Source organism: Electrophorus electricus, chromosome 20, assembly GCF_013358815.1.
Source record: "Electrophorus electricus isolate fEleEle1 chromosome 20, fEleEle1.pri, whole genome shotgun sequence".
Classification (NCBI taxonomy): Eukaryota; Metazoa; Chordata; class Actinopteri; order Gymnotiformes; family Gymnotidae; genus Electrophorus; species Electrophorus electricus.
In genome coordinates this window covers 4,612,526-4,639,736 of record NC_049554.1, presented here as the reverse complement: position 1 = coordinate 4,639,736, position 27,211 = coordinate 4,612,526, and the positions used below count along the sequence as shown (strand labels likewise).

Sequence of the window (27,211 nt, the reverse complement as noted above, 5' to 3'; positions counted from 1 at the left end):
TTACTTAGGTGCAGTGGCGGCCAGTCATGAAATTGAAGCACATTAATTCTGAGCAGAGTGTCACAGTGTCACTATTTCAGCTGGGTAGAGAAGCTCGGCGCACACTAAGAGAATCGGCATTTTAAAGGACACCCTTACGGACAAGAACGTATGCAATGATATTTTACATTTCTGCCTGAAACCGGACTAAAAAGAAAAAATGACGGTGGATTTTGAGGATTGTATCAAAGACTCACCCAGGTTCAGGTAAGGCACTGTAGACTCTGCTAATGGTCAGTTCTCGGAAAAGCAGTTTTACAGCTGTCGCCTGATGGACAATAAATTTTACAAAACACATCCCTTAGGTTGCTTTCATGTTATTGTAAAATAAGATGCTTCTAAATCAGACTAGATTTTACAGCCATGTCCAAGTGAGTCGTATCAGTTTTACGGTTGTTTAAAACTCCAGACTGAATGTTATATTTTCCCCCCTTGTGGGTTAATTGGGTCATGATTGACCGTCCGTTCAGATCCCAGCAGTGATTCGGTCATGTTTCACTAAGAAACCAGTTGAATATGCGCGCGCTCGTTAATGGGGCTCCCTCGCCCAAAGAGAGTCGCGTCGCGTGTAATTTCAAACAACCGATTCATGACTCGCAAATGGAAAGTTCGCGTAAAAAGAAGACGTGTTGCTTATCTAGGTTATTACAACCAAACGTAGGTTTGTAACGCAGAATTCAGTGCCATGCAGAATCTCAAATTGGACGGACATTAACGAATCACTGGCATGCAAAGGACACATGTCCAGTGCACATTCTCGTCTCAGTAAAGCTGTGGTTACATCCCAGCCCTTACACGCGTTAGTATAGGATGTGTCTGGCTGTATTCCACAGAAGACATGTAAAGGGCTGCTGCCTGCCTCTTTCCAAGCTGCAAGATCGATCGTGAGTTAATTGTGTTAACCTCCTCTTTGGCAATGTAATAACAAGGCTGTTACATTGCATTTCATGCAGAATAGGCTAGTAGAGACAGTCATCAGTAGATCTAGTAACTGTACCATGTTTAAAAATACAATCAAATAAATAATTATACTCCAACAGATGCAACGGTCAAGACGTCACATATACATTATTCCCAAATTGCCTTCTGACAGGCGTATCAGATCCGTGCATCGTTTTCATGATAGGTGTCCCATACATGACATAACAGAAACACACCAAAACATGGTTAATTGCACTTGTGGCTCAACAGTAAGCACTTTCCCTAACAACAGACCCTCACACCCTCAAACGCATGGTTCCAATTATGACAATTTTCTCTCATGTCTCCTCTATACCCATCTGGAGGTTTTGAGGTGAGGTCATTCTTGCTCCTTATTAAGATCTATTAGCTATGTGTCTCATATTTCTTGGACATCCCGGATCTTGTTTAATAAACTTTTCACCGAGGATACAGACCTAGGTTCAAGGTTTGTCTTTGATGTCCATTGTCCATCGGACAGTGGAAGCTGATCCCTGACCAGTTCTCTTGCCCCGAGGTAACTGATAAATACATTCCCAGAAATTCAATATGCAGATATTGATAAGTAACACTTGAAAAGTGCTGCTTGCAATCTCCACCTCATACTTGGGTGTGGGGAGCGAGAGGAACACTTTTTCAGCGCAGTAATGGAAGCCACATGGCCTGGAACCAGGTCCATCAATCTCTGCCTCTCTTCCCTTCTTCCCTCTTTCAGCTTGGCTACACATTTACAGCATTTAGCAGACGCTCTTATGCAGAGCGACTTACAAAAGTGCTTTGTCATTTACTCATAGAACACATCCTAGTGCAGTACAGTAGGTTAGAATCAAACATACCGATGAACTAGAATACTGTAGAATACAGGGATGAATGCTGATACCGAGAAGTGCAAAATACATAAGGTCTATCTTAAACAATGATAAGTGCTATAAACAATAAGTTTGTTAAATAACATAAACAATACCCTACAATAAGTATTAATTTAGTTAGTCAATATGGGAGCAGTGTAAATTGTTCTTTAAATATTCTGCAAATAGATGGGTCTTCAGTCTGCGTTTGAAGACTGCAAGGGAGTTCATTCCACTATCTGGGAGCCAGGACAGAAAATAGTCTCGATGCTTGTCGTCCAGGAGACCTGAAGCAAGTTATTTCAAGCTGAGCCATACTTGAGGTTCGAAGTACTCAAGGTACAGATTGGGCTTTGACATTTGACCTCATGTATGAAGGGGCTGGTCCGTTTTTGGCTTTGTAGGCCAGCATCAAGGATTTAAATCTGATGCGTGGAGCTACAGGGAGCCAATGAATGGGTGTGCACCAGTGGAGTAACGTATGAACTTTGGAAGATTGAAGACCAGTCGTGCTGCTGCATTCTGGACAGGTTGTAGAGGTTTGATGGCTCTTAGAGGAAGACCAGCAAGTAGCGAGTTGCAGTAGTCTAGCTTTGAGCTCACAAGAGACTGCACAAGTACCTGGGTAGCTTCCTGCGAGAGAAAGGGTTGAATCCTTCATATGTTATAAAGGACGAAGCTGCAAGACCGGGTTAGATTAGAAACATGAGTTGAGAACGACAACTGGTTGTCCAAAGTTATGCCCAGGCTACGGGCAGCCTAGGATGGGTGATACCAGGGAGTTCTCAAAGGAAACAGTGAGGTCATGGTAAGGTTTGGGAGTATCTAGAAGCTCGGTTTTACTGGGGTTGAGCTTCAAGTGGTGGGCTGTCATCCATGGTGCAATGTCAGTCAAGCATGCTGAGATACGTCTGGAGACCTGCATGTCAGAGGGTAGAAAGAAATAATTGAGTGTCATCAGCATAGCAGTGGTAGGAGAAAGATATTACATCACCAAGGGAACAAGTATACAAAGAGAAGAGAAGGGGGCCTAATACTGAGCCTTGTGGAACACCAGTAGAGAGTCTACATGGTTTGGATGTGGATCCTCTCCATGTCACCTGATAGGACCGTCCCTCCAGATAGGACTGAAACCATCTCCAAGCAGAGCCAGTCACACCAAGCCTGGAGAGAACAGAGAGAAGAATGTTGCGGTTCACTGTGTCAAAGGCTGCTGAAAGGTCTAGAAGAATCAAAACAGATGACAGTTTGGCAGCTTTAGCAGCAAGAAATTTCTCAGTTACTGCTATGAGGGCCATTTCTGTAGAATGTGCCAGTTTGTAGCCAGACTGATTGGGCTCATACAGCTGGTTCTGGGTGAGAAAAAGAGACAATTAATTACAAACTGCTCGTTCAAGGGTTTTTGAGAGGAAAGAGAGAAGTGATACCGATCTGTAGTTGGTAACGCTAGAGCTGTTAAGTGTGGCCTTCTAGAGGATTGGTACCACCCTGGCGGTTTTGAATGCAGAAGGCACGTATCCAGAATTGTTGATGATGACAGAGACGAAAGGAAGCAGATCTCTTGCGATTGTCTGGAACAGAGCAGAAGGAATCGGATCCTTCGGACATGTAGTCGGATTGCTGGAAGTCAGGAGTTGAAGAATTTCATCTGTGGAGAGAGGAGAAAAAGAAGTCAGAGAGTTGGATGTTGGGGAATGCACATTAGTTGGAGGAGTGGGAACAGAGGAAAAGGGCTGGTGGATTGCCGCAACCTTCTCCTCAAAGAAAATGATAAAATCCTCCAGAGTAAGAGATGAGGAAGGAGGGGGTGGATTAAGGAGAGAAGAAAAAATAGTGAAGAGTTTGCGTGGATCAGATGATGATGATTCAAACTTCTCTCTGTAGTAGGATGACTTTGCAGATGTTACTTCCAGCGAGAACTTGGAAAGGAGAGACTGGTATGAGCTGAGGTCTGAATCTACGCGAGATTTCCTCCACCGCCTCTCTGCAGTCCTTCGTTCTCTCCTGTGGCAGCGGAGTGTTTAGGTCGCATATGAGCCAATCATATGAGCCAATCATATGAGCCAATCATATGAGCCAATCATATGCAGGCTATGTTCTTGCTTTCCTCCTTCCACCAAAGAGGCGTGGGTACGGTTTCCCCCCAACCAAAGAGCATTTGGACTTCACCGCCTAACGTGCCTCCAGCCTCTGGGGTGGTGAGTGATTTTCAGAGTCCCGACCTTTGACCCGAGCGCAGCGGGCTCTCCCAGTGGACATGGGACTCTCCGTGGGGAGGTGGATATTCTGGGCTGAGCTGCAGCACGCGACATTCTTCTCATGCATAAGAGCAAACACAAATCAGCAACTGGAGGTCCGATCCCACCAATCTGCTAAATGGCAACATGATGGCTTTATGACACCTGAAGTGGCATAGAATTCTAGTCATAAACAGCACATTGGAGATGTTTCATTGACATATACAGACAACACTGTATCGTTTTTGAATTGGTAGTATGAAAGACATAGTGTGAGTTGGTGAGAAGGATCACTTTATGGATCAAAGACGAGACAGCCACATTGGTTGCTTTACTTGTGTGTCTGCTGTCGTTCTGTTCACAGGAAGTAGACGGAGGGATATTTACTCATGTGCTTCCTCTTCCTTTTGAATACTGAATTTTGCTATTTTGCATTATCACTGCCATTTTCCATTATCACTGCCATTTTCAATTTCCATGAACATTTAAGTTCACGCTCGTCTCTCAAAGTCTAATTAATATTACAGTATTAGATAAAAATGCACAGAATCCAGCATATTAGAGTAGATTATCATGTGTTTTTAACCACAATCACAGATTTAGGAACAACAGTGTTCCGTGTTCCTGGCATGCTCTGTATCACCAGTCATTTCACGAATGTTCAAACACGTTGCGACGCCCCTGAGCTGACAGGCTCTTGCATGTACGGGACAACAGACATACAGACAGACAGAGTCCCGTGGCTGTTGTGCAATGCTGCAAAGTTGAGCCACTGAGAATCTTAAGGAATGCTCTAGAAAGATCTTCCCACGCACTGCGTGTCACCTGTCAAACGGCCTGATGTTTATATACCTCTGCCTGCCTCCACCTGCAGGCCTGTACCTGTCAGATAGCAGGAACCAGGCAGGCTAAGGTGGAGCTGGGGGGATTATATGCCGCATATAAGGCAACTAAGAATGTCTGTGAGTGCAAACAGCATAATATTCAGTCCTATTAGGAGCCATTGACAGGAAGTCTAATATGAGCAAGGCATGGATTGGACCAGATGGGCTGATCTATGATGCTCTGAGGCTTTTATAGTTTCTTGCACAAATATACAAAGTACAAACTCAATAAAGGAATTTTATAGAAATAGTTATGGTTAGGGGGTGACTTGCTTTTTTATCCTATTTATATACGAGATCCAGTTAAATGTTCTGTATTATTTGCCCATTTTTCTCTTGAGACCAGAAAACACTGGTTACTAGAGTGTGACTTATCAGATTATTATTCTTATCAGAATTCTTGTCCTTATCAACAAGGGTTTGGGTGCTGATGTGTGCCCAAATGCTCTCTCTTGAAACTGTTCTGTTTTTGCCCAGAACATTCCAAATGATTCCTAATGAATATGGAACTGACTTTGTGAAACTGCAGTGCTCTATTAATGAAATGTAAATTAAGTGTAAGTTTGAGCTACTGGATGACCTTTTCATTAGTCTCTCTATGGGGTTCTCTTGCTCTCTGAAACACAGACACACACACACACACTTGTAAATTGTCTCTGCCTGGAATCACAAACTTTGGCTGCCTCTCCTCACATGAAAGCAGACAGACCAGTGTTGTGCTGCACACATTAACACAAACCACCCTGTGTAGACCTTGTCATCCCTCCAGGTAGGTGTTGTCATGCCAGTTGGTCCATTCAATTTGATGGGTCATTTGTCTTTTCACCTTGGTACCCAGAATACTTATTTATCATAGAATCTCTTACTTGTACAGTAGCCTACAGTTGCCATTCAAATGGCAAGGATTACGTGATGTTGGTAACATTTCATGAAACGATGATCTCATAGTGCACCCGACAAAACAGGTTCGTCCAGCTCACAGGTGGCCTCACATTCACACTCGTTCTCATCGTGAACTTTGGGCAGATACGGAGTCACAACCCCAGAATGCAACACATGTTTCTAATGAACGTGCTTCCTTAATTGGCATTCTGGAATGCATGTAAAAGCGTATGGTTTATGATAAACGCATGCTGGGCTGACTGGCGTGTATTATCTGTACCTGGACTGTGGAGTAACTGTGACTTCTGTTCTATGTTCAAAGGTGTTGCTCTTTGAGAAGAAATACATTTTTAAAAGAGCTGTATGTACTTGACATAAGAAACGCATTGTTTAATATTTTGAGTAAAAATTAATTTTACCCACAGCCTCCAGACACCACAGAAATTTCTCTTGGTTTATTCTAGCAGGTGTCCTATCAGAATGTGATTTTCCCTTTGAACTAAGCTACTTAGAGAATGAATACATGTACAGCTTCCGGTGCCAGGCCCAGGAGACTGAGGTATTACTTATTGCAGTCGATTTCTCATCACTGGCAGCCATGGCAACAGGCTTTCTGAGTTGGAAGTGGATGCTAGCTTCTTTGCGTGTGTGTGTGTGTGTGTGTGTGTGTGTGTGTGTGTGTGTGTGTGTGTGTGTGTGTGTGTGTGTATGTGTTTTGGTGTACGCATGTGCATTCATTAAGTCTGATGGCTAACCAGTGCATGACCTACCCATGCTGTGTACACTGGCCCAATCAGAGTCTGCAGATAAAGGATGACAGGTTCCTCTGAACACTGTAGGTGGCTCAAATCATGCCAGTCCAGTGGTCTCTAGGATATGTTTCTATATTGTATCCTTCAAGAATTTCTGTAATGACATCTTAGTTAGAAGTAGATATTTATTTGCTACAAAAACAGCACATATTGTGTTCCTCAAGATTACAGAGGATTTAAATGTGATGAGGGTGCAGTGTTTACCTTTACCTTTATATCTGCCCCCTTTTGAATAAAGCCTTTTCATATGGGTTTACTGCAGCTGTATTTATGTTGAGAATAGATTATGTTTAGATATAGGTACAGCATAAAAGAACTTGTGTGTGTGTGTGTGTGTGTGTGTGTGTGTGTGTGTGTGTGCATGCGCATGTTCGTGTGTGTGTGCGTTTGTGCGTGTGTGTGTGCTTGGTTGTGTATCAGACATTAATCAAATGAAAAATGTAGTATGAAAGTTTAATAAGTTCTTGTATCAGAATTTCCCAAAATATTTTTCTCTCAAAAACTTAATGTAATTATGAAACTAAATAAAAATGAAGCATGCACTGTTATTTAAGTAGTGATCACAGATTCTTTCAGATATACTCAGTCTGCTCTATTCTTAACAGAAAAGTTATTCCAATCCTAAATCCAAACGCATTCTATCTGTCATCAAATAAGTAAAATATTAATAAAATATTATATTTACAGTAGCTACATTTTGTAACTTTGCTATATTAAAACACTTAGGTGAACCCTTAATTTGGTTACACACTGGCCTGCATTATGTTATGAATTATATTATTTCAAAATATATCAATAAATAATCATGTGACTACTGATGCTGTGCTTCATCAGACCGCCCAAAGAAAACTCATCTTGAAACTGAGATTGGTCAGGACTAACACAGTTCACAATAATTGATTTGGTGATATATCAGTAGGCTGCTAGGAGCTGTGCATGACGTCAGTATGGTGTAGGCCAGTACTGCTATGATTGTTTTAAACTGTATGTTACGGCTGCATATTGATGTCCCTATTGAAACGACGCCTTCTCTGGGTGAGGACTGAGCAGTGCAGAGGCGGGCGTGAAGTTAGCAGTGTTGCCACTCTCAGGGTTTAGCGTTTGAGCGCTCTGAGCATTCATCCAAATCTGCTCAGGTTAACTGAGATGAGTTGCTGTATTGATGTATCTAGCGGAATGCTGGGAGTCAATGTTTAGACATAATCACTACCCAGCCGCCTTCCACAATCTGTGCTTTTTTCCAGCAGATTATCAATTTCTCACATTATCTGTGTAGAGTCTGGCAACACACATTTGGATGTTTTTTTGCTACAGACCAGCAGTTTCTTTGGCCTACCCATAATTATTGGTTTGTCTACTATCCCAGTTTGTGAATTTTGTGTCTAAAGATGGCTGGTCTTTGGAGAGGGGAGATTGCTAAGAGGTGAAGTATGTTCTGTAGTGATACAGGAACCCATCTTTGCACAGGGTCTTAGCTGGGATGCAGGATTAATTTTTCTCAAAGAAGCTTAGCTTGTCCACGTGGTGACCTCGCAGTGCTTGTCATTGAGCCAGTCTCCTATAGAAACCTCCAGAAGGTACCATTTAATCACAGGCTGAAAACTAGTTCAGGTTTCACAAATATCAGCCTTTGGCTTTGGCAGAGAGACGAACGTCTGTTGCTGAGTCATACGGTGCAACGTACCACATCTCATACCTTTACCTAGACAATACAAGCTCTGTGCCTTTCCAGTACACCCTTAAAAAACACAGCGAAACCGGAATGGTAGGCGCATGAAGTAAGTGTCTTGCACCTAGAAAGAAGACTTGTCCATGTGTGTTTAGGCAGGGCCTCCTTTTATCTTCTGACACACAATAACAGAGGAATGTTTTTTGTTTGGTTGTTTAATTGATTGTCCGGTGAATTCACTGACTCATAACAGATTTCTGCTGAATGACTTAATTCATCTATATCATATGACTGTATCAGTCTTATGGAAAGGCCTTTGGTTCCTCTATAGAACACCACGACAACACACCAGGAGAACACAACATGATAAAACACCATGGCAACATGTTGTGACAACCAGCTTCAATTCTCCTAGACTTCTCACAGCTGTGGTGTGAGAATCAGTAAAATAACAGTCACTCACAAATTCCACTAAAGATACCAATGCCTTCATCGTCATCCACACGGAATTTGATTGCAGCTGGAAAAATGGCATATGTATGTTAGCCAGCATATAATGAAAGAAAATGAGTGATTTTTTAGGGAACAGAGAGAGTTGGTGTGATGGCTTGTTTCTGATTTATGGTCAGGGTTCCCTGGCAGATTTTAGTGTGGGTATTGAAATCCAGTTGTGCGTGGGCTGCTTGTGGGTAATGTCTTTACAGAAGATTTTATTCTGCAGTGAGGTCATAACTGAGTTCAGGGGTCTCATATTGGTGACATTCAAGAGTGGGACACCAGGTCTTTCATTAATTAAAATGCACACACCATAAGGGCTTCATATATAATATTAATCCCTGGAGATGGGATTCAAAATATCCATCTCTTTCATTATGGTTACTATGGATTCAGCCTTGTTTCCTAAACTCTACCAATAGTTGTGTTACAAAATTTGTGCAGTGCAACATCTTTTGAAAGGGATCTGATGTAGTCCTGTAAAAGAGTTAATTTTTAGATCTCAGTCTCCTGGACGTGTGTTTCTAGACCATTTTTGGTCTCTAAAGACAAAGACCCAAACCGATTTTTGTTAAATCCGTGTGATTTTGTGAGCTGCTTTTTTGGACACAGACTGATGGCAAAAACACAGAAGCACTGGCTCATGTCCGAGCGCAGCAGCCTACTGAGCTGGGAAGTTATCTTAGGAGAACATCCGCTCCACAAGAATCCTGCCAGGCAGAATTCCTGAACAGCCTGCTGGGGAAGCCAGACAAAAAAAATTTTATTAGTAGTTCAAGATGTCTCCGCTGATAATGGAACCATGTGTTTTGTCTGGGATGTTTATGGTTATAGCCTGATGTCCTGTGCAGTTATAAGTTGAAATCCTGTGCAGTTATAGATTTAAATCCTTTGCCATCAACTGTGTCCTGAGTTTGTGCTTCTGCTCTGTAGCATTTTTGGCCCCTAACATGGTTTATGCCTGGTCGCAGCTCCCAGGTCTCATGCAGACTACTGTGTGAATCAGGGGTCTGAATTCAGTCTAAAATACATGCATGTATACATTATATCCATGAGTCATGCTCCAAACCTGGGCCAGTGTCCATTGGCCATCTGGTGCTGTTTGCTCAGTGTGACTGTCATGAAATTTTCTGTGACTCAAAAGAGTTTACTTTAGTGACCCATCCTGTGTAAATCACACAGACAGTCTGAAGAGCTCAGGTCCCCTTCCTGTGTTTTTTTTTTTTTTTTTTTTTCCGGGGCAGGGGTGAGACTGTAATGGAATTTTGGCAATGTACTATACATGAGACTGAAAATCCCTCTCAAAAAATCCCTTTCCATCATGTTTGAGTCCCATCTTACCATTATCAAAACAGACTGTTGCAGAGCTCAGCAGCTTGGTAGACTTTTCACTACTCAAACCCAAAATGGCTGGGTTTCCTAGTCAGATTGTCCTGCCTGCTGGTCTCAGGCACCCAGATGCTGCGTGGGGAAGTTGCGTTCCTCCGTCCTGCTCGACTGTGTTGTCCACAGGCTTTGGCCATGCGCTTCCATGCCTGTCATCCAAAATACAAGCATGGCATATGGAGTCCATGTGAAACAGCTAGCCTTGTTATGTTTGTCTCGCTAACATGCTAACTTCACAAACGCTGGCCCAAAAAAGGTTTTGGCAATCTCTCCTAAATTCTGAAATTCAGTAATGTAGCATATAACACTGTCATTTGTCTTTATGGAAATTATCTGTAAAAAGCCCTTTATACATGCCATATATAACAATAAATGTGTAGAACAGAACCAATGTGCATTTCATAATCATAATAGTTAACATACATGCCTTAAAACCTTAACATACGTGCTAAGTCATATTAAAATCATATTTATATAGTGTAAGCTTTGTATGTGTTGAATAGTGAACGTGTGTGAAAGGGGCCATAATCACATACATTCAGAATCACTTTTATTTGCCAGGACCTCTCAAGGACAGAAATTTGCTTTGATATGATGAAAACTGCTCAGCAAACAGAAACGCAGGCAGGGTACGAGAGTAGAATAAATGCACAAGGCACATGGTAAGAACACAACACACAACAGCACAGTTTACCCAGTAACAATAAGGATAAATATAGAAAACATGCCTGTAAACAACGCAGCGTTTACAGTATAGAGATTTCTGTGTGCAAAGTGAATTTAAAGTTGTGACACATAAGGAATGGTTGTGCAAATATGAATAGTGGAAGAGTGGAGCCCAACCGAGCAACTGTCGGAGAGGTAATTACACTTTCTGTGATGTCTGTTATCATCTCTGCGAATGTAGCGGTGTTGAGGTCCTGGTTGTTTGAGACACCTCGTGCTATGACAGGGCCTGTGCCCCTTTATTCCTAAATCCCATCACTGTTTGTGACTAGATCTGTATGTTCGGCGTCATCTGCAATTGTCGGTGCTGTAACAGAGACGTTGCTGGCGGCGGAGTGACTGGTGTATGGAGAGTGGAGGAAAGCACGTGGCTGTGCCGGACCCACTCGAACATACTGCTTACAGTGAGGGAGCTGTGGAACCATCTGCAGGTGGACTGACTGATCTTCCTTTGGAAAAGTTTGCTCAGTAATAATTCAGGAACGAGCACATTTGGCGAGCTAAACAAACAGGGTCGCGGCGCACGTGAGTCTGAGGTCCTGATGTTGCAGGATGTAGAGCAGGCCCAGATATGTAGCATCCTCCACAGATCTCTTTACTGAAAAGGATCGAGGTGAGAAGCAGTAACAGACTTCAGGTGTCACAAAACCGGCTGTTTAAAGGTCACAATTAGTACTGCTGTAAGTGGAATGGAGCAGGCGAACAAGAGAATAAAATAACTTGCTTTACAATAACCGATATACGTCAAATCGTGATCATATTAGATTTTTACATCTTTTTTGCATGAGGGATGAATGGTACATGGATTTGCAGGGTGAGAAAATGTTCTGCCGTTTTGCTATGGGGATTTGTTCCAGACCAAGCTGAATCGCGACAGATTTCTTTCTGCTTCTGAAAATTTTCATTCATTGCTTGCTGTTATAAATAAAATAAACAGATTCCATTTACTAAAGCAGCATCTAATGAAGGCAATGGACAGACAGCATTTTCCAAGGACTCCAGTTTGTGTAGAAAGGCTGGTGTTATGCAGCGACTGTTTGTTTTGAGAGCTCACTCATCTGTATAGATCCTCCGAGTGAGGCACAGTCTTCTTTATTGACCATAGTAGCAGGTCCAACGAATGGCAGCTACAACGACACTGTCCTGATTTCCAGTACTGACCATCAGATGTTCCACTACAGTGAGAAGCGCAATCGTGTTTACGTTAATGTGCTCTACGTGTAAAACGTCCTCGCATTTTACTAACAACACTGCATGTTTTGGTTTTGTTCTTGTTTTCCCAGAACCAGCGCTCTCTTTTGGACATCATCCTTTATGCCTTTCCAACCTACTCATACTTTTCATAAGTGCATAAGGAGCTTCAAAGAACAATCGCGTATCAATGTCATATAGCTTATATGTATTTTTCTCTCTGGTTGTTGGGTATATTCAGATGAATTCCTTCTAGTCATCTGTCCAAGTCTCAGTGTGTGTGTGTGTGTGTGTGTGTGTGTGTGTGTGTGTGTGTGTGTGTGTGTGTGTGTGTGTGTGTGTGTGTGTGTGTGTGTGTGTGTGTGTGTGTGTGTGTGTGTGTGTGTCTCTTCCTCTTTTCTCCCACCTCCTGGTGTGCCTGGCTATTTCCCTGTGTCTTAAATTACACAAGGGATTACATCCAGCTTCAGCATTGCTGGATGCAATTAATGTGAACTATTTGCGCCAATTTTCTGACCAGTGTCAGCATTTACATCTCATTTAAACTAGCCAGCACCGAAGGAACTTCAGTAGATTGAAAAGGTGCACGTTCTACAGCAGGATCATCAGCTTGCCATGAAGATCCAGCACTGTAAAACCGGAAATTCCGAAGCGTTGCCGTCTCTCTTCACGGATGGGCTCCCAGGCAGGACGAAGGCACACACTCGTTGTTCCGTGCATGCGGTCCGCTTCACATCCGGATCCAGGCCCTGCGTGTTCAGGGGGGCTGGGATCTGGCCCAGCGGCTGCCGGTGGACCGAACAGCTTGGCTGTGTCTTAGCAGCGGTGGAAGCAAAGGGGAAAAGGGGAAAACTGAGGTGGAATGTGAGCTGAACAGGATTCATATTCAAATTATAAAGGTTCCAGGGGGAAGCAGTGGCTTGAGACTGGCTGGAATTACATGCTAAACTCTGACAAGGAAAGCCAGGATACTGTAGCACAGATCAGTTATGATCACTAGAAAATTGGGTAAAGAGGAGAAGTTTACCAGGAGAGAAGATGAGCACGTTATAACACTGTATTTCTATTGCACTGATGGTAATTGAAAGATGGAAGGCTGTCAGGAGTGTGGTGAAATAGAAACATGCACACACACATGCGCACACACACACACACACACACACACACACACGCACGCATCGCAGGTTTATTCTATCCCAGGGCTGAACACATGTATACACACATTGTCATACATGTATCACTCACATGCGGTCCTGTTAGGGTTATATCCTTTGGTTACACAGCATATTCCAGACCACCCGCTGTGTTTCTGTAAACCTGCCCAGGGGAGCCTCTCTGTGTTTTCACCCATGTCTCTCTTTCTGTTCATAAGAATCCCTCCCTCACTCTCTGTCCTCCGAGCAACTATCTAAGCAACAATGGGACGCAGTTTGTTTTTATCTCTCTTTTACGTTTCTCCCAAAATGCTGCAGACCGTTATCTGGCTGACATGGGCTGACAAGTCCAGATCGCCCTGAAATGTGATGGTGCTTGCCTTTGAGTCACCGAAATCTGTCGCTGTTTTGCTCTCCTCAGCCCACAGCCAGCTGCCCTGTTGTCAAACCATGACCCACGGCAGGGTCCTGGCGCAGCCTCCATCAGTAAGACGCGCTTTAAGAACACAAACGCTCCTCGCGGGCGGTTGGATTCGCATATTCATACACACCGCCCTGTAACTCCAGAGGACATCCGTCCTGTCTCTTAATTTGTTGATCCTGCTTCAGGGGAGCAGTTTTTTTTTTTTTTCCTGAGAATTTTTTATTCTTATTTTCTGAACAGCTAAATAAGGTCCTTCTGTGAGAACATCTGTATGTCCTGGGTTGCTCAGGAACCCAGCTAACACCTGTGTTGAGCAATAGTGACCTCTCTCTGGCACAGAGGCACCGTGGACCAAGGAGGGACAGCTGTGCTAGAAGACTGCACGATTCAGGCGCGTTATCTTTTAGGAGGCTGCTGTTAGTGTCGTCGTGTTCAGCGAGTCCCCACAAGATGGAGGACCTGGCTCCAAAAGTCATGGACAAGCTGGGTGTATTTACTCCCAGTTCCAAATGATGACTCAGTTGGAGGATTCGGAACCAACTGGTTCGCAGAGGATACGTCAGTTTGACTCAGACAGGACTACACTCTCTGACACTGGGACTCTTCTGAGAGAAACTAGGGGGTAAAATCACGGTCAATGCGCCTCCAGACCTTACAGAGAACCAGTGCTTCACATTCGGTCCCTCTCTGTTTCACGTCAAGATGGCTTTATTGGCATGACTGTACGAAGTACCATATTGCCAAAGCATTGAAAACGTTTACATTTCTATCTCCCAAAAATGCTACTACAAACAACAACAACAACAACAACAATAATAACAAAACACTATTACCAATAATAACAACAATAATAATAATACATTGAAAAACAGATGTTTCTCTCACTCTAGCTCTTTCTTCACTTTCCTTCACTCCTTCATTGGAGTGGCATTAGGCTTCGATCCAGCTCACGCAACCCCCGTCATGACAGTTGGGTTCCCCACGTTGGCAGTCCAGCGGTGGTACTGGCCAAACGTGGGTGAGGCGCTGGCTGCTTCTCCCGCCTTTAGCCTGCTGTGGCTCACCTGCCTCTGCTGGCACAGGGCAAGCCAACGTGTCTGCTTAGAAAGGCAGCATGTTTACGCTGCGCTTGAGGGAACAGTGCTCACGAATGGCTTAATAAGGGCGGGTGGGGGTTTTCAGGGGCTTTGAGCACAGTATCGTCAGTCCAAGGTTCTAGCATGTCTTTGTTTCTCAGGAGTAAGACTGAAGGCTTAGTCTGTACATTCTTGCAGACATTCTTCTGGGCCAGGGTGATGTGTTCATAAGTGTATGGACATTCTTCTGGGCCAGGGTGATGTGTTCATAAGTGTATGGACATTCTTCTGGGCCAGGGTGATGTGTTCATAAGTGTATGGACATTCTTCTGGGCCAGGGTGATGTGTTCATAAGTGTATGGACATTCTTCTGGGCCAGGGTGATGTGTTCATAAGTGTATAGACATTCTTCTGAGCCAGGGTGATGTGTTCATAAGTGTATAGACATTCTTCTGAGCCAGGGTGATGTGTTCATAACTATAGTGATTTCTGATGCTTTGCTGGAGAGCAGGAATGTTTGGAGTGTTGAGGGTCACCCATAAACATGTCATTCTCTCTCTCTCTCTCTCTCTCGCACTCTCTCTCCCTTTCTCTCTCGCGCTCTCTCTCTCTCTCTCTCTCTCTCTCTGTCTCTCTCCCCCTCTCTCTCTCTATCTCTCCCTCTCCCTCTCCCTCTCTCTCTCTCTCTCTCTCTCTCTCTCTCTCTCCTGCTCCCTCTGGGAGGTAGCCAGACCGCAGGCTCTCCGGCACGGGTTCAGATCGTCTGGCTAGCGAATGTACCTCATGGGTGGGCCACGGCGCTGACAGCTCGAGGGTGTGCTGACCTTCCATGCTTAGTGAACCATATTAAAATGTCCTCATAACTTAATATTTTATGATGAGTATAACTTGTTTATTATCAGCAGGTATTTGCTAGTTTGTGATAGGTTCTGCCCCGACAGTAATATATGAGGAAGTATGGGAAATTAATAAATGTAGTATATTAGCTTGGAAAATGTTAGTTTATACTGAGTAGCTTTCTTACATGTGTATACAGTGTATGCTCACTTCATCATTTCCGTTCCTATGACAGGTGCACAGTTATAATCCTGCCTACTTTACATGATTCTACAACATACACGACTTCCTGACATTTTTTTAGATGACCAACAGTCGCCCATGGCAGCAGCTCGGTGATTGGTTTAGCACCACTGTCGAGCCCACAACTCCTTATGTTAGGATTGGAGGAAGGGCTGGTAGGTCTGGCTGCCCAATGCCATTTCCAACTTCTCAGCTGAGTGCTGACCTCAGATCAGCTTGGATTAGTCACATAGTCATGAATACAAAAATGAAAGGAGGCTTAATGCAAATTGCTGGACCAGGTTTGATTACCATTGGCCGGTGAGCTCTGCAACTTCCTTGTATCTATTGGCTAGTAGTGCAGAACTGGGGAGTAGCATCTCCTTGGGAAACTGTGACTGAGCAGTGGTCTGGAATACATTTATCTGGAGAGCCTAACAAGTCTCAAGTGTTTCCTTCCAAAGTGAAAGGGATGATATGTGTAAATTAAAGCAGGTCCCAAGGAGAAGCAGTTTCTGATCCTATTAAATCATACTTCGATATGTCCACTGTATTAACTACATGAGTCAATGACAGTGCCAGCCTCAATGTTTCTGAGAGCTGGTTTGATATATTTTACATTGTACATTTCCATTGCAAGGTCAGGGGTTTGTTTACTTTGTCCAGGTGTGAATAAAAGATCTGTCATATTTTATTGGATGCTCTCTTTCTTAAAAAAATATCTGGCAAAAACCACTGGACTTCATAAACATCTATGCACGTTCTAAAATGCCCAGTGTTATTGCTTGGGTCGCCGGAGAGAGGAGATTATAGGACAGAACAGGTAAGACAGACACAGGGAATTTGTTTATTTACACAGAGAGTGTAGTTAGTGGGAGAATCCAAAATGACAGAGAGAGAGAGAAAAAGAACCAGTCCAAAAGTCAAATATCCTGAGACACAAATACAACTGGGCAAACAAATCCAAAGGAGAGACAAGAGGCAGAGGCAAAAATCCCAAAACACAACAGGACACAATACAGGCAGGGTGGGGGAAGCAGAAAGTACACACTAGGAAGTGTAGTGGCAATACTTCCCAGGGATACAAAGAAACACACAGGTTTATATAAGCGTGGATAACAAGAAACAGGTGTAATCAATAGTCCAGTGAGGATGAACAAGTAAGTGATCAGTGATTAGCTGAATGTTCTTCCTTGCTGTGAACGGGATTTTGGGAAATATTGATATTGATTGTTGTCTGAGCTGGGAGAAACTGGTTGCATGACAGAGGTGCCCACTGGAGAAAGGAGACCACTGGTGAGAGGAGTTCACTGGAGAGAGGAGACCACTGGAGAGAGGAGTTCACTGGAGAGAGGAGTTCACTGGAGAGAGGAGGCCACTGGAGAGAGGAGGCCACTGGAGAGAGGAGTTCACTGGAGAGAGGAGTTCACTGGAGAGAGGAGGCCACTGGAGAGAGGAGGCCACTGGAGAGAGGAGTTCACTGGAGAGAGGAGTTCACTGGAGAGAGGAGGCCACTGGAGAGAGGAGACCACTGGAGAGAGGAGGCCATGGTTGAGCTCTTGGTTGCAGACCCCACTGGTAATGGCATGTTTTCAGAATGGAAAGGAAGGCGTCATACCCAAGTTACAGCAGGATGGCCAACTCATGCCAAGTCATCGGACAAGAACAGCGTCTGGTGGCGCAGACCGGCGATGGGTGACCCGAATTCAAAACCGTGATGAAGTGTGTTTAAGTGCTTCTGCCGAGGATCCGATCGTGTTCTGTATGGTCGCGGCCGGTTGACATGTCTACTCTTTCTTCTGGCATTGACTCATACTTGGCTCGTGTCTTTAGCTGACTGGTGGAGAAGGTCCTATCCACCCCCCCCCCCCTTCAATTTACTGGGCAAAGAGCGAAGCCAAAGCAAATTGACCTGGGCCAGCAGTTTTAGCGCATGTTTCTCTCACCACAAATGGCATCCGAGCACTTTCACTTGGGGTTTTTCTCTGAACTCTGCCTCGAGTAAACACTCGCACTCCCATGGGAGCCGTTTTTGTGAAAGGCGTTCAGGGGCCTGTGACGTTCTCATCTCACTTCTCTCCCGCCGTAGGTTCATCCGTCTCCACAGAGGGTGGCGGGGGAGAGAAATATGTTCCCAGGCATGACTAGCCGTAGGAGCACGGCCGCTGGATGGGAAGGCGGCGGGGGGAATTGTACAAGACAGTAGGAGTATCTGGCAACCCTTACTTCCTTGTACTTCTTTCTCCGGTCGCTGACAGATGGCCTGATGGTATCTAACCCAGCTTCAGTGGATGTTATCTACCCCCCCACCCCCCCCCACAGGCATACGTCTCAATCTTTTTTCCCCATTTCTCTTACAAATAAACATTGGCTATGAAAGCTGGGCCTGGCTACGTGCTTGATTTTCACTTTCGCGCTATATGAAACACGTGATGAACCAGTGAGCGGATGTGCCCTTACACTGGGTCTGGGCTCCAGAAGTGATGGCTGGATGATGAACGGCACAGCAGCTCTCCAGCAACCAGGTGCCGGCCGGCCGTGCGTTCTCAGCGCGAAGAGCTACAGCTGCTGCGGCTTCTCACGTTCTTCGCAGCTCAGAATGCCGCAGTCCGCTCGCTGTGGTTAGCGTGCGGCCCGATCCATGGGCGGGCCCAGCAGCCATGGCTGGGTGGGGGGGTGAGGTCCTTGTCATTATCCCGTGATGTAGCTCTCCGATTTCAAATGGCACCTTGTAATAGGCGCAGGATCAAACAGCTTCGTTGAGGCTTTGATCTCGGCCTCGTTATGTTGTGTCCCATGCGGCGGACGTGGAGAGTGAAGTCATCTTTGCCAGCTTTTCAAAGGGTGTTGTGCACATTTATGAAAATCTGCGGCATGACTAACTCGTTTATTGATCACAGCTCGAAATGGCTTCATCTAGTGATTGCCTCTGTTGACTTTGTATTGGTAAAATGATTTTCTATGTAGTAAAACCTATGAAGAGCTACAATATCATAAACACCAGTATTCTCTAGTATTGTCAGTATATACGTGTGCACATGAATAATGTATAAGTGACTTGCGATGCTGTTGAATGTCCTTCCTCTCTGACAAACTGATGTTGTCATTAAGTGTTATGACACTCAAAGGGATGTGTGTATGTTCCTGTGACACAGGAAGTGCCAAACACCTTGGACCACACTTATCCCATGCAAGGAGGTGCTGGCTCTCCAAAAGATTCACATATCAGGGAATCGCACCTCCTAGAAATGCCCTTGGCTGGCTTCACTTAGTTTCCTCCTTTTACGTGAATGATTTTTCATCATTGGGAACAAAAGTAACAAGATTTCTGATGACTGGCCAGTTGGCAGTGATGGGAAACTGTTCACGCCACCTGGAAAGAGGATCGTCAGGGGGAAGCTGATTCCATTTTATTGGTGGAATCCTATGGGTTGACCTGGTTCCTGTAACTCTTGGAGGATAGAGTGCACGTGTCAGGGAAAAGACAGACTCTGATTTTGACTTCAGGCAGGCTGGTTTGAACTGTTAAGGGTAAAACCTTACTTTGTATTGGATTGTAGCTTGAAATTCGACTGATAGGTTGATTTTTTTTTTTTTTTTTTTTGTGTGGAAACGGAGTATTTTCAAGCAAATGTGGGTAAAAAGATTTGAAAACAGTATAATGTAAATGTGTTTTAAATCCAGCTGCATTTAATCAGAAATTCAACAGTCTTACATTGGTAACATGTTCAAACACATTCACCAATGATATTGGATTGGCGCAGCATGGATCCAAGCAAGCTTTAGCTGCAGGGAAAGTGAAGCTATGATCAAATACCAGTGTAAGAAGTCATACACAATACGTGGAGTCATACGTTCAGTTCTCTAGTTGTGGGCCAAGCTGCACAACGGCACGGCCAACCAGTCAGCACTGCGGCGAATGAATGCAGGCCCCCAGAAGCGCTTCGTCTCTGTGGTCCGCGGCCATACCAGTCAGTCTCTTATCCCTCCACGAGTCCCCTTTGCATTTCCAGCCTGTCAAAAAAAAAAAAGACCCTCTGTTCCCTGCGTTGCTTTTTTATCCACATAAAGGATCACACTTTCGCTTCGCTTGCTTATAAAGCGACGTCTGTGGACGGTGGACGCAAGCAGACACGCATTGCTATTCCGTGGGTCGCTTAGCCTGGCCCTGAAGGCGCCGGTTGCAGGGCGGATGAGAACAGCCGCTGTTGTGGGCAGCCCGGGCGTGTCTGCCAGCGGCTCAGGCTCTGGCAGCGTGCCGAGCGGCCGTCTGCGCTAGGTGGCACACGCCAGGCTGCTGCGCGGAGCTGGAGGACAACGGAGCGTTTGACGGAGCTGGTGCCACCATGGTTTCTTGTCCCGTGCCCGGTCCTGGTTCAAGCACCCTGTGTGGCAGGCATGACAGGGACCACGCAGCTGTCTCTGGCAGAGAACGGATGATGACCTTCTGGGTGTTACGGGGAATTCAAGGCGAATGGCTATGAAGTGTGTGCACATGTGTGTTGGTTGAAAAGGGTCAGGGACATTAGGTCATGTCAAGGGAAGGTTGTTCCATGAATGGACTGGGAGTGTCAGAGTATTTCCAAACCAGGTGAGAGAAACCTGGGTAAACAAATGTTGAAAGATGTGCTTTGGGCTTGGAATAAACTGTTTGCTCTAAGTACAAAACTTAATGATTTTCAATTATTGCATCAGTCTCACAGGGTTAGCAATGATACTGAACACACACACACACACACACACACACACACACTCTCTCTCTCTCTCTCTCTCTCTCTCTCTCTCTCTCTAACAGCCTGTAAAAACGTGCTGGTCTTGGACACAAACAAGTGTGCGATAAGACAAAGCCCATTTAAAATTTTTGAAAATAAAAAAATTGTTACTCAGCACAGCAACTGCAGAGAAAAACGAGCAATGCTGTGACTGCTTGCTGTCGTGATCTAAGGCATGATTTAAAATATTTGACTAATTATAAGCCAAGGAGGTTACTTGTATGGTTGTGTGTAATGTGTAATTAGCAGTGAAAGAGCATCACAGCACTTTTATACAGGGTTAAATGGAAATGGGTGATGTAAGTAAATAAGGAAGTACTAACAACAAGTGGAGTGTTGATGGAGCCATCGAGGATCTACTGAGAATCTACACAGCTGTCACTGGAATTATGCATGCTGAATTCAGTGTAGGAAGGGCTTAACTGTGTCTCTAATGTTTGTGGGGGGTTTTTTATGAATGGTGCTGTGTACATGCCATGCTGTTAACCAGCACACTGTTGCTGTGTCTCTCTGAGCCCTGATCTCAGACCTGCTTCAACTCTGGGGTAGTTGGCATTTTGTTAGGTGTTAGGTGAAAATAACAGATTAAAGCAAAGTAAATTTCCACAAAATGAAGCAAAGTAAATTTCCACGACATTCCCCAAACTATATCCAGGCTTTAATTTAAGTTAAGAAATTAAGATGCTGTGTGTATTTTTATATAGTTCACAATATGCCTCTGGACTCAGAAGTCCCATGTGATACTCTCTCTCTCTCTCTCTCTCTCTCTCTCTCTATCTCACTTGCTCTCTCTCTCTGTCTGTCTGTCTGTCTGTGTGTGTGTGTGTGTGTCTCTATCTTTCTCTCGCTCGCTCTCTCTCTATGTCTCTCTCTTCCGCTCTGTGTGTGTGTGTCTCTCTCTCTCTCTCTTCCTCTCCCTCTCTCTCTCTCTCTCTCTCACTCTCTCTCTTCCTCTCTCTCTCTCCCTCTCTCTCTCTCTTGCCCTCTCTCTCTCTCGCTCTCTCTCTCCCTCCCTCTCTCTCTCGCTCTCTCTCTTCCTCTCTCTCTCTCTCTCCCCCTCTCTCTCTCTCTTGCTCTCTCTCCCTCTCTCTCTCTCTCTCTCTCTCTCTCTCTCTCTCTCTCTCTCTCTCTCTCTCTCCCTCTTGCTGTTTCTCATGTAAATGTGAGGCTCAGTATAATCCTTGGATGACCAGGAAGCTGTTTAGTGAGATTCTCGAGAAATCCTTCCCCCATTGTATTCAGGTGTCTATTCAAAAGTGCATACACACACACACACACACACACACACACACAGAAACACACACACACCTCTGGAGGCCTCAACAGGCTTCCAGACACACAGTCATGCATGTGCCTATGGCAGGGGCAGTGTACATACAAAGTGGTAATTTCCATGCTGGGTTGACCATCAGTACACACACACACACACACTAACATACACACGAAGCCTCTTCAGGTTTGTGTCTGTTATATTGCAAACAAATTGCAATAGACATCAAGGGAACAAGTTTTAACCTCCACAGATTTAACGACAAGCCACAGGGCTGCAGGCATTGGTATGCAGACTCTTTGTGTCAGTGTGTTTCCTGATGTAGATTTAAACTGCGAGAACGAATGGGAAGAGGACATGTGTGTGCCCTTCTTATTCTGACAATATCAGTGCCATCGCTGCATAACAACAGTTCATAAATGTGAAATACTCTCCATGGGCTTCCTCCAAGAAGCCAACAGCTGGAGAAGATCAATCCTCTCTTCATATGGAGAGGTGCCTTCATATGGTGCATGACCCCATTACATTTCACTGGCGTCACTAACAGCACGTCATACTGCAAAATCCGTTTTTAAAATGATTTGCAGAAGCCTTTTGGACAGAGAGAGAGAGAGAGAGAGAGAGACTCGGTGTCACTTTGCCTGAATGGAATTTCGACATTACAGATCTCAGGTCATTAATTGTCTGCCTCACATGGGGCACCACTTACCCCCCCAGTCACGCAAAAAGGGGTATTGGGAAGGCCTCTTTAATTTAGCTCAGCCATGAAAGGAGCACTCAGCTGTCAGGGATGCTAAAGGTGCCTCTAACAATAGAATCATGGGACTGTGACGTCCCTGCAGCTGACAGCCCAGAGCCTTGTTGCATTCTGAGCTGTTCTTTCTGTCTTTCAGCTGTCCAGTATGTCAAAGCAAAGATAACAAAGGTCACGACCTGTTACCACTCCCCCAGAGCAGGCAATAGGCGTGAGGGCGTTTTTGCATTACACTATTGCACTGCTATTGTTTTAGGCCATTTGTTAAGCCCATCGCTGCAGGACATAGTTGGGGAATTAGCCAAAGAGCTGCTCTCAGTAATAAAAAAAATAACTGAAACAAACACTGGACGGAGTTTCTGGTGTTGGGCTCTCAGCCGCGCCAGAGCTGTGATCACGTCATCGATCCATCCCTGTCATTGCAAAAGCCAAAACGAAGCAAAAAGGAAAACATTTTGTCTTTAATCTACTGCAGTTTCATTGTGCAGTTTCACTGTACCGCATTAATGATCCTGAACACCTTCCAGAAAAACCTCACACTTTTTTTGACCAGGTGGTCACGACTGATGTAAAAAAAATCAAAGACCGATTCGAAAAGTCAATTCTCCTCTAGTGTGATATATATATATATATACACACACACACACACACACACACACGAACACACACACACACACACACACGCGTGTGTGTGTGTAATAATTAATTTTCCAACTGGTTATTTTATTTTCATCACAACATAACTCCCACAGTCACAGTGGGAGGGCACTGAGTCATGCTTTTCTTGTGCTCACAATGCCTTCTGTATTTGGTAATTATTGATGATTTCGATAAATAAAAAAAAACTGAATATGCCCTTGGAAATTAAAGATTGTTAAGATATATGAATGATATATGAACACACACACACGCAGAGTTTTGCCTGTGTTCCCCTTAGTCTTGCTTATTTTAGCTAATCTGGAAAATGTGTCTGGCAAATGCACACAAGTAAATGCTGCAAATGTAACTACCTGACAATGCTGTGTGGGCGGCGCCTGGCTTTGGGCGTAGAGTGGGCGGGGCATGGCACTCATCACAGTCATCTAAGCAAGGCTTTTCGGTACCACATGGCTGCTATAGTGTTATATAGAAGACTTAACGTTCTCTGCTCCCTGTTCACTGGGCTTAATGGCAACAGCAGACTAGACCCTGTGTTGCCTTTCTGAAGTGATGCATTATTTTGCATTCATGACACAGTTATGTGCAGTTCTTATAACTCTGTGTAACTGTACCACTCCACACCAACAATAGGTCGTCTGTAGAAGGAGAGGAAGGTTGGAATTATATTCATCTGTTCTTACTCTCTGTGTCTCTTATTAGTTAGTGAGATTGGGATCCACCACTGGTTAGTGAGACCTCTTCTCTTCTCGTCTCATCTTCTCTCGTCTCGTCTCGTTGCTTTCTAGGCACTGCATATGGAGAACATAGAAAACACGTGGAGCAAATCTAAATATATTTCCCATCATTATTTTTTGTTATTTGATACGGCACACTGATGAGATTTAAGACTACAGCTTAAGACTACATGCTAAGGCTTCTTCTTAAGACTTTGTGTTCTTGCTCACAGTACTGTGGCTCACGTGGCCTGTTGTGTCTGCTGGTGTTGCATCCCGGAGTAACAAGAACGTTGTCTTTCATTTCCCTTCAGAGCGAACATCGACGAGGTGGAGACAGATGTGGTCGATGTCGAGGCCAAACTAGACAAGGTACGATGAATCACAGCAACCGTCCGGCTGGTCGTGTTTGTTCACGAATGCCAGCAAATCTGAGGTGATGTTAACTCCTTTCCAAGTCTGTTTGTTGGAGCCTTTTAAAGTGTAAAGCAATGGGCAGCAAGGTAACATGTGATGGTGTTATTGTACTGCCGCGATTCGTGAACCCCACCTTAGGCCACAGGGCCCTGTAGGTTAGAAACAGCAGGCAGTATGGTCGCATTACTGCTTCCTCGTGTCTGCGTTTGCACTGTTTGATCTCTGTCCTATCGACTGTTCTTTCTCCCTCTGCACCACTCTTTTGCGGTTCATCTTCGTCTTGATTGGGTCAGGGTATTTCTGTGTATGCCACTCTGACCACCTCCCTGATGGACTCTCCTATGTGCTCCCGTTTCCCACTAATGTGATTTAAACTGTTCCTCCACTGTCTCTATGGTTCCTGCACGCTGTTTTCTTATATTCGTTGCTCATATGGCCCTGAGAACTACAATAGACTGAAGTGGTAACATTAGTGGAATTGGTTTTGCTCAGTGGCATCAATGTATAGAAAGATGTATTTATAGGCAATACAATTATGCTGTGATGCTGGCAGCTAATTGAAGTGTCCCATTCTTATGGACGTGCTCTAAGGGAAATGTATGCCATTCACAAATTAAAGTCTAAAGAGGGCAGGTGGTGTTTGAAATTAAGTAGAGTGGATGGCAGGGTTTCCTATAGACTGGTTAATGAAAAAGAAAGATATAGGGTTTATAGGGTTTGTCACTGACCTCAATCCATTCTGACATTAATCTAAACTACCTTGGAAAGCTTCTATCTAGTTATCCTTCAGCTGTATTGGCTGCAGTCGTAATAGTGAATGTTTGGTCAATGTGATATTGATTTCTCTCATCCACAGTGCGTGGGGGCAGTAACGTCTGCGTCAGACTCGTTCACAGTGCGTGGGGGCAGTAACGTCTGCGTCACACTCGTTCACAGTGCGTGGGGGCAGTAACGTCTGCGTCACACTCGTTCACAGTGCGTGGGGGCAGTAGCGTCTGCGTCACACTCGTTTACAGTGCGTGGGGGCAGTAGCGTCTGCGTCAGACTCGTTCACAGTGCGTGGGGGCAGTAGCGTCTGCGTCACACTCGTTCACAGTGCGTGGGGGCAGTAACGTCTGCGTCACACTCGTTTACAGTGCGTGGGGGCAGTAGCGTCTGCGTCACACTCGTTCACAGTGCGTGGGGGCAGTAACGTCTGCGTCACACTCGTTTACAGTGCGTGGGGGCAGTAGCGTCTGCGTCACACTCGTTTACAGTGCGTGGGGGCAGTAGCGTCTGCGTCACACTCGTTCACAGTGCGTGGGGGCAGTAGCGTCTGCGTCACACTCGTTCACAGTGCGTGGGGGCAGTAGCGTCTGCGTCACACTCGTTTACAGTGCGTGGGGGCAGTAGCGTCTGCGTCACACTCGTTTACAGTGCGTGGGGGCAGTAGCGTCTGCGTCACACTCGTTCACAGTGCGTGGGGGCAGTAGCGTCTGCGTCACACTCGTTTACAGTGCGTGGGGGCAGTAGCGTCTGCGTCACACTCGTTCACAGTGCGTGGGGGCAGTAGCGTCTGCGTCACACTCGTTTACAGTGCGTGGGGGCAGTAGCGTCTGCGTCACACTCGTTTACAGTGCGTGGGGGCAGTAGCGTCTGCGTCACACTCGTTCACAGTGCGTGGGGGCAGTAGCGTCTGCGTCACACTCGTTCACAGTGCGTGGGGGCAGTAGCGTCTGCGTCACACTCGTTCACAGTGCGTGGGGGCAGTAGCGTCTGCGTCACACTCGTTCACAGTGCGTGGGGGCAGTAACATCTGCGTCAGACTCGTTCACAGTGCGTGGAGGCAGTAACGTCTGCGTCACACTCGTTCACAGTGCGTGGGGGCAGTAGCGTCTGCGTCACACTCGTTCACAGTGCGTCGGGGCAGTAACGTCTGCGTCACACTCGTTCACAGTGCGTGGGGGCAGTAGCGTCTGCGTCACACTCGTTCACAGTGCGTGGGGGCAGTAGCGTCTGCGTCACACTCGTTTACAGTGCGTGGCGGAAGTAGCGTCTGCGTGGCGGTGTCCTATGGTTCTGGATTGGCTGTCTCCAGACCAGCACACGTGCATGTAGTGCACATGTAGTGTCTAATACATGCAGAATATGGAAGAAAAAAGAATGAGCCACAGAAATAACACAGAATGGATAACAGAGAGTGTGTGTGTGTGAGTGTGTGTGTGTGTGTGTGTGTGTGTGTGTGTGTGTGTGTGTGTGTGTTTGTGTGTGTGTGTGTGTGTGTGTTTGCCTGAGGGGAGGGAGGGAGGGAGTGAGAGAGAATGTGAGAGAAAGAGAGAGTGAGAGAGAGAGAGAGAGAGAGAGAGAGAGAGAGAGAGAGAGAGAGAGCTGTTAAAACCTTTATGGTTAACAGAGGGTGTTTTTTTAAGCCCCACAGTAACTTTGTGGTTCATTTCTGTACTTACATACTGTTGATTACATTAGATACAGTATGTGCTTTATAGTACTGTTGATTCATTCCTGAACATATTTTGAAAGATAAGCCCACAGCATGAGGCTGAAACATGTCAGAAGGTTTTAAACACGATTAATCCTCTGTGTACTGGACAAATTTGGGAGACACTGCAAAGCTAAAGCTCTGTTAGAAGCGTCTTCATACAGGACATCTAAGGAACGAGCCACTAAAGCATTATTCATTTCATTTGGTATGCTCTGCTCTTGACATTAGCCTGTGTGAATATGTGAGTGTGTGTGCACGTGTGACGATGCCCATGTCTGCCCCCTCCTGCTGTGTGTGTGTCTAA

The 27,211-nt window shown here is 45.1% G+C and overlaps 1 protein-coding gene across 4 annotated transcripts in view; it reads left to right on the top strand.

Annotated features, from left to right (window-relative positions):
* The first annotated feature begins 58 nt into the window (after positions 1-58).
* acap3b (ArfGAP with coiled-coil, ankyrin repeat and PH domains 3b) overlaps positions 59-27,211 on the top strand; it is a 55,919-nt gene continuing 28,766 nt past the window's right edge. For all 4 annotated transcript variants that reach the window (XR_003411516.2, XM_027023062.2, XM_027023061.2 and 1 more), the window contains exons 1-2: positions 59-246; positions 24,326-24,383. Coding sequence is in view for 3 of the 4 variants with exons in the window: in XM_027023062.2 (XP_026878863.2) it covers positions 200-246; positions 24,326-24,383 (105 nt within the window). In the remaining variant the exon portion in view is untranslated. The remainder of the gene's footprint in view (positions 247-24,325; positions 24,384-27,211) is intronic.